Source organism: Sycon ciliatum, chromosome 7, assembly GCF_964019385.1.
Source record: "Sycon ciliatum chromosome 7, ocSycCili1.1, whole genome shotgun sequence".
NCBI lineage: Eukaryota > Metazoa > Porifera > Calcarea > Leucosolenida > Sycettidae > Sycon > Sycon ciliatum.
Window position 1 is genome coordinate 17,036,490 of NC_088649.1, and position 9,687 is coordinate 17,046,176.

General features: G+C 46.7%; 1 protein-coding gene across 1 annotated transcript; it reads left to right on the forward strand.

The window, feature by feature from the left end:
* Positions 1 to 5,362: 5,362 nt before the first annotated feature.
* LOC135821659 (uncharacterized) lies at positions 5,363 to 8,007 on the forward strand. The gene is made up of 2 exons (XM_065334657.1): positions 5,363 to 6,307; positions 7,934 to 8,007. The coding sequence occupies exons 1-2, from the start codon at positions 5,407 to 5,409 to the stop codon at positions 8,005 to 8,007; spliced, it is 975 nt and encodes a 324-aa protein (XP_065190729.1). The 5' UTR covers positions 5,363 to 5,406.
* Positions 8,008 to 9,687: the final 1,680 nt, after the last annotated feature.

Sequence of the window (9,687 nt, forward strand, 5' to 3'; positions counted from 1 at the left end):
AAAATTACTTCATTGCCCTAAAGGTGAGAACAAATTGGGACTATTTGTGAAGGAAAACTTTGAAAAATGTAATTTCGAATAAAAGTCATTTCGTTTATCTGGATAGGTCCAATATTTCACAAATGTGCAATATAAGTATTGTAGATCACTGGGACAGGGCAACTTGGTCTGTCGAAGTTAGTCACGAGGAAAAAAATTACTTCATTGCCCTAAAGGCGAGAAAATATGGAGGCAATTTGTAAAGAAAGGATTACCTCATCTTAGGTGGTCAAAGTGCCTCAGAGTTCCAGTGGCAGTGCAAAGCCAGTGAGTAAGCCAGTGAACAAGACCCTTTATTAGTGAACTCCTCAGCGATGGCCACAGATGGCTGTATTTCGGCAATGGAGATCGAAAGTCTGACCACAATTGTTCGGCGAAAGGACGAAGACGACGATTTCTCGATATATAGCTATGTATGGATTTCCCGCGCGCTATGACCTATGTACGGACTTGTCCCACACCGAGCAGGTCGTAATATTTTGAATCGTTGAGTCGATCATGGTTGTGCACAAGTGATGCGCGTGTCGCCTCCCGGGTCTATACGACTCCCTGGTTCCAACAACAGAATGAATGTTTACTAATGAGGTAATGTCCTCGGCCTATCCCGAAGTACACCTACACTGGCTACAGATTACAGACAGACTCGACTGACAAATCTAGCCAGCTGAGTCTGTTCTGACCATGGCATGACGTCTCGGACTACAGACAAGCTTAAAGGGGAAGTTAAGGCAAAAATTAAAATTTCACCAGTTGTAGTAGTCTTCGGGGTGCTGAGTCGAATGGTCTTGGTCCGAGAAAGCTGAGACGCTCCCTTCCTACTTGAATCCCAATCGAACTCGCGCACTTCCACCGAAACTGGGTGACTTCGCCCTACTAGATGGGGATTTGTATGCAAAATGTCACTAAAAGCGCCGTTTCGTTCTTATAAAAGCACGGATGACCGCGATTGGCACATATGTTGTAGTCTTTTGGACGCTGAGTCGACTGGTTTTGGTCCGAAAAGGCTGCGATGCAGCGTTCCTCCTTTATTCCCAATCGAACATGGTTGAACAAGTGGTCACGTGCGCCTGCGTACACCAGTCAGCTGATCACCGTGCCTGCAGGGTACAACTTACTAGCCTGTTTGACTTTTTTGGGTGCAGTCCTGTCACTCGAGTTGAACTCGAGTTGAACCTTGGTGTGAAAGTTGTCGCCTGCTGGCGTGGTGACCAGGTGATTTGGGCACCCAGGAGCACGTGACCACTTGTTCAACCATGTTCGATTGGGAATAAAGGAGGAACGCTGAATCGCAGCCTTTTCGGACCAAAACCAGTCGACTCAGCGTCCAAAAGACTACAACATATGGGCCAATCGCGGTCATCCGTGCTTTTATAAGAACGAAACGGCGCTTTTAGTGACATTTTGCATACAAATCCCCCTCTAGTAGGGCGCAGTCACCCAGTTTCGGTGGAAGTGCGCGAGTTCGATTGGGATTCAAGTAGGAAGGGAGCGTCTCAGCTTTCTCGGACCAAGACCATTCGACTCAGCACCCCGAAGACTACAACTGGTGATTTTTGCCTTAATTAAGGAGGCTCCCACCTAAAGAAGTAAAAATAAAAGGTCCATGGACACCCTGTGTTTTTTATGCATAGAATGGTGGAGTGATGTCTCCTCTTCAACTTGGTATAGTTTTTAGGTAGGGTCACCAGGCATATAAGAGGTATTCTGGTGTATTTAGTGAGTGTACAATTTCTTGATTTTCGGCAAAATAATGGTAAAAAAATTGGTTTTTGACCCAAAGAAGGCTCCTGGAGGGAGGATACTAAGCATTTTCTTCATCATATGTTTAAGAACCACATTTGGAGGTATCTTGGGTACACAAGATAGACTGTGTCTTGGTTTTGCCCTTGGCGAGCCACTTTTTCGAAATTACGGGTACCGAAATTTCCATCGTGTGCTGAATTGTGAAATGGTTCCGCCTGCAACATTTTGTCCATGGACATATCGATTTTTGTGGCTTTCTGTGATCCATGAGCCCCAAGGAAACCGATAATGGACAGTTTTGATGGTGTCACCAGGCACTTTAGGCCCCTACGAAACAATATAGGTATCAAAATAATTATGGTATTTTTAGGCCCATTCTGAAAATAGCATTTTTAGAAAATCTGACCATTCTTGCCTTCTTGACTACATAGCACTACCAATGACATGGTAGTATGGTAATATTATGTTAGAAGAAGTTATTTTCATGCTGCAACCTCCTTTGGACATACCAGATAGTCTGTGGTTGGAAAGGTACATGTATCATTACATGTACATCATGTAGCCATCAGTCCTAGCACATTGATATACGAGTAGTGTACATGTAAGGCAGCGAGGTTTCATAACAACCTCGACCATGAAACTGGCACATGAATAATGTGAAATCAGGCATTCAAAATCAGGCACACTAGACACCCACACGTGCGCGTACACACGCACATACATGTAAACACCCACCCACATGCACTCTCATGCACGCATCATTGTAACACTACTAGTCCATACTGGACCATAGTAGGACTTAGTGTAAATAAAAGCATGAAGACCAGCCACTGCACTGGGCGTGCATTTGCTGGTTGTCACTTGCCAGTGCGTTGATAGCAGCAGACTCCAGAAAAACATACGCTATGTACAATGTATGTGAAGGGCAATATGCATCTACACACGCTGGCGTGCACACATACCATGTACATGTAGTGTACTGTCATGATCTCTTAGCAATTCTTTTTTGTGTCTCAAATGCGGTTCACAAATGTGCATTCACATGCACCCCCTGTACTGTAAAGCCACTGCCACACTGTCCTTGCGAACACCAGAGAATAGAGCTATACAGAACCAGCACCGTGAGCCCCCCCCCCCCCCCCCCCCTTCCACACCTAGCTTTGCACATGCGCGCGCGTGCATGCGCACACACGCACGCACGTGCATGCACACACACGCACGTGCATACACACATACATGTACGCAGACATTTGCATGCACATGCACACAGTGTACTCGTGGGAACATGTGCATAACCCAGATCAACATTGCATGCGAACCCACATGTGCGGGCACGAGCACGCGCGCACACACATGTGCGCACACACACACACACACACACACACACACACGCACACACACACATACACACATGTGCGCACACACACACACTCATACACCTGCCCACCGCTGAAGCGAGGATAGCGAAACTACGTTAGACATAGCAACTTGTGCTCGGATTACGCCTTTCAACAGCTTGCACACACATACACACACGCGCGCGTGCGTGCACGTACACACGCGCACATACACACACACACATAAATGCATGCACTTGCGCATAGGAAAAGATTCAAAATATTCAGCCATAGACATTATTTACCCAATGTACACCTGAGTGTGTACATCTTAGTTGCGGCATCCCCATTTTTACAAGAGCAGGATTTAGAAGTTCGTCCTTGGTTCAAAACACAAGCTTCTGGCCAGCGCTTTCCTTACACCATCAGTACAGTACAGTGGTTGACACGAACCTCATTCCTACAGGGACAGCAGCCCAAGTTCAGCAGCTCTGAGATACGTTATCCATTGAGCTCAGGATACTCAAGGATCCACCGAAAGTTTCAAACGGCACTCGTGCGACTGGAGCTGCAAGTGGGTCCACTTACCAGCGAGTGGGCAGCCACTTCATGCTCCACAGGTAGTCCATGCTAAATTCCAGTACCAGTACTAGTATCACTTCTTTCGACATCGATGTCTTCACTGACTTCAGCCTGCTTTTCTCACCCTTCTTCGTCAGTAATTACTTTCTTCTTTGTGGCCAACGCGTACCGCTTCAGCAAAGTTTTCAGAAAAAAATCAAGCAGCGTAGGAACTGCCTTTGTTTTGCATTATCCATGGTCAGTGATTCATTCCAGCGTAGAAACTGCCACGGCTACAGAAACACTGCAACAAGTAGAACTACATCCTGGAACAACTGCGAGCACAGAGAAATCAAAAAACTTCTTTCTGAACAACAGCTTGTTTTCGCATGGAACGCGATATTTTTTGAATCTCGCGGCAAAAAACAGATTTTGGAGGTGCCCTTTTTACACTGCGCTGCGCAACTGTTCGGAGCCTCCTTAAAGGGGAAGTATACCCTAAAATCAAATTTTCACCAGTTGTAGTCTTCTGGGTGCTGAGTCGAATGGTCTTGGTCCGAGGAAGCTGCGACGCTCCCTTCCTACTTGAATCCCAATCGAACTCGCGCACTTCCACCGAAACTGGGTGACTGCGCCCTACTAGATGGGGATTTGTATGCAAAATGTCACTAAAAGCGCCATTTCGTTCTTATAAAAGCACGGATGACCGCGATTGGCCCATATGTTGTAGTCTTTTGGACGCTGAGTCGACTGGTTTTGGTCCGAAAAGGCTGCGATGCAGCGTTCCTCCTTTATTCCCAATCGAACATGGTTGAACAAGCGGTCACGTGCTCCTGGGTGCCCAAATCACCTGGTCACCGCGCCAGCAGGCGAGAACTTTCACACCAAGGTTCAACTCGAGTTCAACTCGAGTGACAGGACTGCACCCAAAAAAGGTCAAACAGGCTAGTAAGTTGTACCCTGCAGGCACGGTGACCAGGTGACTGGCGTACGCAGGAGCACGTGACCGCTTGTTCAACCATGTTCGATTGGGAATAAAGGAGGAACGCTGCATCGCAGCCTTTTCGGACCAAAACCAGTCGACTCAGCGTCCAAAAGACTACAACATATGGGCCAATCGCGGTCATCCGTGCTTTTATAAGAACGAAATGGCGCTTTTAGTGACATTTTGCATACAAATCCCCATCTAGTAGGGCGCAGTCACCCAGTTTCGGTGGAAGTGCGCGAGTTCGATTGGGATTCAAGTAGGAAGGGAGCGTCTCAGCTTCCTCGGACCAAGACCATTCGACTCAGCACCCCGAAGACTACAACTGGTGAAAATTTGATTTTAGGGTATACTTCCCCTTTAATACTTGAACGAAGTAAATTACTTCGTTCAAGAACAATCATGTACTTTCCTGCAGCACTGGCGGTCACACGACTATCCGTCACAACGAGCTTCGTGACGTGACAGCGAATCTGCTCAAAGCGTATCTGCTTACTGAGTATCTGCTTTGAGCCAGCCAAGACGCATGTACGCAGCGCATGAGTCTACATCGCAAGCACGTTCCCCAGGCGCGTAGATCTACGCAGGGTCACCTTCAGATCACTGCAAAAGCCTGTGCGTGTGTGATACATACCGAAAGTGTACTGCAAGCGCATGCGACGATCGATCGATTGAATACTTCACTGTATTGGTTTTGCCTCCGTTCGTTTCCTCGTAGCAAACCGACTCTCTTGATGAAGCATGGCAGAAGCAATGGCGACTTCCAATGCTGGGTTTGAAGAGGAAATCCTGATTGAATCGACCGATCATCGCAAAATCGCCAACGAGCCGCCAGTTGACTCGCCGCACCACGCACCCTACCACGCCACGTTCAACATCCGATGTGGCTGCGCGAAGTGCGGCGAGAGTGGCCGCGGGACGGCGTTTTTGCTGCACGACCTGAACCGGCTATCTGGCGAGTATTATTACCTGGCCACTGCGGCTCACAACCTTTACTGCTACAATTGCGGCGACTACCGGTGGGTGCAAATCATCGAGAAATGGCAGGAGACTAGTGAAGGCCCGTCACCTGTGTTTCTGTCCAAAAGGATAACAAAGAAGAATGCCGATGGGTGGCTGAAGGTGCCTGAATGGTACGAAAAGAATGCGAAGCAAAGTGCCAAGGCAGATCGGTTCCCACACGATTATGGCATTGTTGCTGCCTCGAGGGAGACCACCATGTCAGCTCCGTTCACGACTTTGAGCAAGGTGTTGAAGGCTGCGCCAAATGCGACTGAAAAGAAGAAAAACTCGTTCCTGCTCGGCTTTCCAGGGAGGATCTACGCGAATGGCGCTTGGGGCCCTGCAAAGAAATGCAAGTATTGGGTAGAAGCACCGGGCAGTGTGGAAGGGTTCAACGATGCGCTCGTCAAGCATTATATCGACTCCAGCACTGGGCAGAGCGGCTGTGTGCTGTACACCTTAGACGAGGCCGGGAAGAAAGCTTCGGCGCTCGGTATCCATGTGGGTGGAAACGACGCGGAAAAGTACAACGTGGCGGTCAAGCTGTGCAGCGGATCATCCGCCATGGCTGAGCTGAAAGGCTGGGCGTCCAATCCACCCCATGGTGATGAAGAGGAATTTGACCTGGATGATGACGACGGTAAGTCGTTTATTGCATTTACACTTTATGGTGAAACCTGTCTAAGACGACCACGCAGGGGAAATTCAAAACGGGGTCGCGCGAGTACAGGTGGTTTCCTGGACGGGGGTCACTTGACTGAAAATAGCATCCCCTGGTCCCAGCTGTAGTGGTCCCTGAGACAGGTGGTCTCCCAATCAGAGTGGTCGCGCCTTGACAGGTTTTACTCTACTGTAATTTCACAAATTTTCGGTGTACTTTTATTTTCGGTGCATCTGTTTCATACCTAAACATTAATTTCAATACACCGAACAATATTATTACTATCACACATAATCCAATAGGGAACTGCTTCTCTGTACCTAAAATTTCTGAAATTAGAGTATTTGAAAACAAATTCAATGCCCCGTTTGCATGTCTGCCTATCTCCCACATCATCATCATCCTTCATTGGCCAGTACCGCGTGGTGCTGAAAAAGAACATACTTAGTACATAAACATTCCACATGGAATGTCAATACTGAACAATGCTATGTGATGGGAAGGTGAAAAAAATGAAATGAAATGATCCGCTACAAGCTCTTGGCTACGAACACGTAGTTTCCAAAATCGTTTTCAGGCGTACATGTTACTCACTGGCAGATTCTGCTCGAAAAGGTGGCAGATTCTGCTCGAAAAGCAGTGAAACTGGCAGAACCATACAAACCTTATGGCGGGCAATTCCTCAGCGGCTCCATTTCTTTATCCACATACCAAACATGCATGAAACTTATCAGAAAAAGTACCGAATTCTGCCAATTTTTCTACCCGCATTATCTGCCGGTGCCTAGTACGTGTACATTGTACCTTACCTAGTGATGTTGTGAACCGTGAGAGCACCGATGGTTTGATTCATGGGTTGATTTTCAATGGTCTTAGGGTCGTCCACAAAATTGATATTGAACTATTTTTTTACGATACGAAACATGTTCGTTATGAGGTGGGGTACTGGGAGGGGGTTGATCAATTTCGTTTCAGAAAACATTGGTACGATCATGCACATGGAGGTAGGAGCAGTAACACACTTGCAACTTTTGCTATATATGCAGGTGTATGTCAACGGTTTTTTGTTCGGGGGGGGGGGGGGGATGAGGTTGGGTTGAAACAAAATTTATTCGTTTCGCAATAAAACCCTATTCCCCTCTTTCGTCTTTCCATAACCTTGAACCTTCCAAGTTGGAAGGCTGTCGGTTAGCGCTACGGAGATGTGTTGAGGCTAGGTGTCAGGACGTCGAATGTCTGAGTACTCTGTCAGTTTTGTGCCTAGTTGTTGCACTTTCTGACTGTATAATAGTATCTAGTTACAGTGGTGGAGAGTTACTCTTAACTCGTTTCCATATGTCCTTTTCCTTTCTACTAATAAAAATTAATATTGATATTTACGGAAGGCCCCTTACATTTAATTGAAACAAAACTTCGATGACAGTCTGATGTAAAATTCATGGTACAACGACCTCTCACTGTCCTACTAATTCGCTATTGAACAAAAGGATACAGACCAAAAGCCTTTCGCCGCCGTCATAACTCAGCTCCCGGCGCCGTAAGAACTGATTTCAAGCTCATCAGCCTGTATTTCTGCTTCCTGTTTGCCTCCCTGTGCCGCTCTAGTCGAGTACAAAGAGATGGAGGCAGAGGAGAGCCCAAATTTCCTGCAAGATCCAGTGCGAGAGGAAAGAGAGTAAGTTTTTTGAAGTACTTGGTCCGCGTCAGCGATATTGTCGCTTATCTTTGAGCTTTGTTTATATGTCGCCAATGCTTACTTGGCAGCCCATTTCATCCCAATTTTGGTTAGCAAGTTAGTTTGCTAGTACCTGAAAGGTCTAGCTAGAGTTCGAGTGGATTTCGAGAGCGACAGGTGGGTGATTCTGATTGATACAGCGCCGCATCAAAATAGATTATCTTGTAACGCTGTGCAGGCAAGAGCAGCGCAAGCCACAAGAAAGTAATCGGCTACTCGGAATCAGCTCCATTTTGCTGAACGGCCGAGATCGCTCACCTCAGGGATCGCTCATCAAGCTAGGATCGCAGCTCCCTTACCTCCAGCTCAACGCTCGGAGTATCCAGCGCGTTGTGGAGATTTGCAAGTACGACTCGTACTGTACGCGTCGTCGTCGTTCAAAATAAAATCTTGCAAAGAACGGCGTCTGATTCGAACCACACAGGGTGTCGTGCTGCCCACGCGAAGTCCTGTAGAGAAGGCGACCGTCACGATCGACTTCTCTTTAGAAAATAGCCAGGCAGCGGAGAGGAAGAGAGATGAGCTTGCAAAAGCAAGAGAGTCGATCCCGAGCAAAAATATTTGTCGCCAGCGCTGAGAGCAGTGACGAGGAGGACCGAAAAAAGTAGGAATCCTTCCTTGGACAATAAATTCCTCGCAGCTAGTTGTCATTCTATACCTTACCGTCCATCGTACCAAGTTTTATCACTTCAAGTGCACGCGTTCATGTCCAAAGTCTAAGTTCAAATTGTCGAAAGATAAGCGACAATATCGCTGACGCGGACCAAGTAGTATCTTCAAAAATGGTCTTGTGCAGAGATGATTTCTGAATCACCACTGCATTCTTTATGTGCTCTCTCAAGCACGCCACATAATCAAAAAACGTTTCCTGTTTCGCACAATTTCTGTCGTGGTGCTATGTCATAGGCCAGGTCTTCAGGCACAATGGCGAATGCATTGCTTATGAAAGTTAGTTATCGACGCTCCGGAGCATTATTCTCTCTTTCAAACGGCAGTCGATTAAAGACGAATGTATTCCAGTATTCATGAGCAGAAAAAGGACCAAGAGCGACAAGTTACGATACAATATCCACTAACACCACCAGTTGCGTTACAATTGCACAGCCCTCTCTCTCTCTCTCTCTCTCTCTCTCTCTCTCTCTCTCTCTCTCTCTCTCTCTCTCTCTCTCTCTCTCTCTCTCCTGGTTGCGACGTCAACAAAAACCCTGGTTGGAAGATTCACTTTTCTGAGGTACTGTATGTGGGGCTCCGTTTATTGAGGTGCGTTGAAATTTATTCTCTTTATCTTATTATTTATTTTCTATAATTTCCCCATATGAGTTCCTATCAGTTGCTGTGAACACCTTGAGTGGAAAGCGCTTGCTCGAGCGTTGAACCGGACTCTTAATCCACCATACCCTGTTCGCAAGGCTGGGCGGGGTTGTGAGCAGGCTTTCATTTCATCTTTTCTTATTATTTCTGCTTTTCATCTCATTACAAAAATTCTGCGCATTTTTTTCTCCATCTGCGCATAAAATCTAGACTGACAACCTGCTTGTTAAATCATGCATCTGCTTTCAGGCATAAAAACCCTGTTGTAGAGGTCTCAGTCTTCATTTGTTAGACTTACCTGTCTTTATAAATG

Excerpts from the sequence above, each read along its gene's own strand:
- LOC135821659 (XM_065334657.1), top strand. The coding sequence starts at position 5,407 with ATGGCAGAAGCAATGGCGACTTCCAATGCTGGGTTTGAAGAGGAAATC. Across the intron at positions 6,308-7,933 it reads TGACCTGGATGATGACGACG|TCGAGTACAAAGAGATGGAG; the intron begins GTAAGTCGTTTA and ends GTGCCGCTCTAG.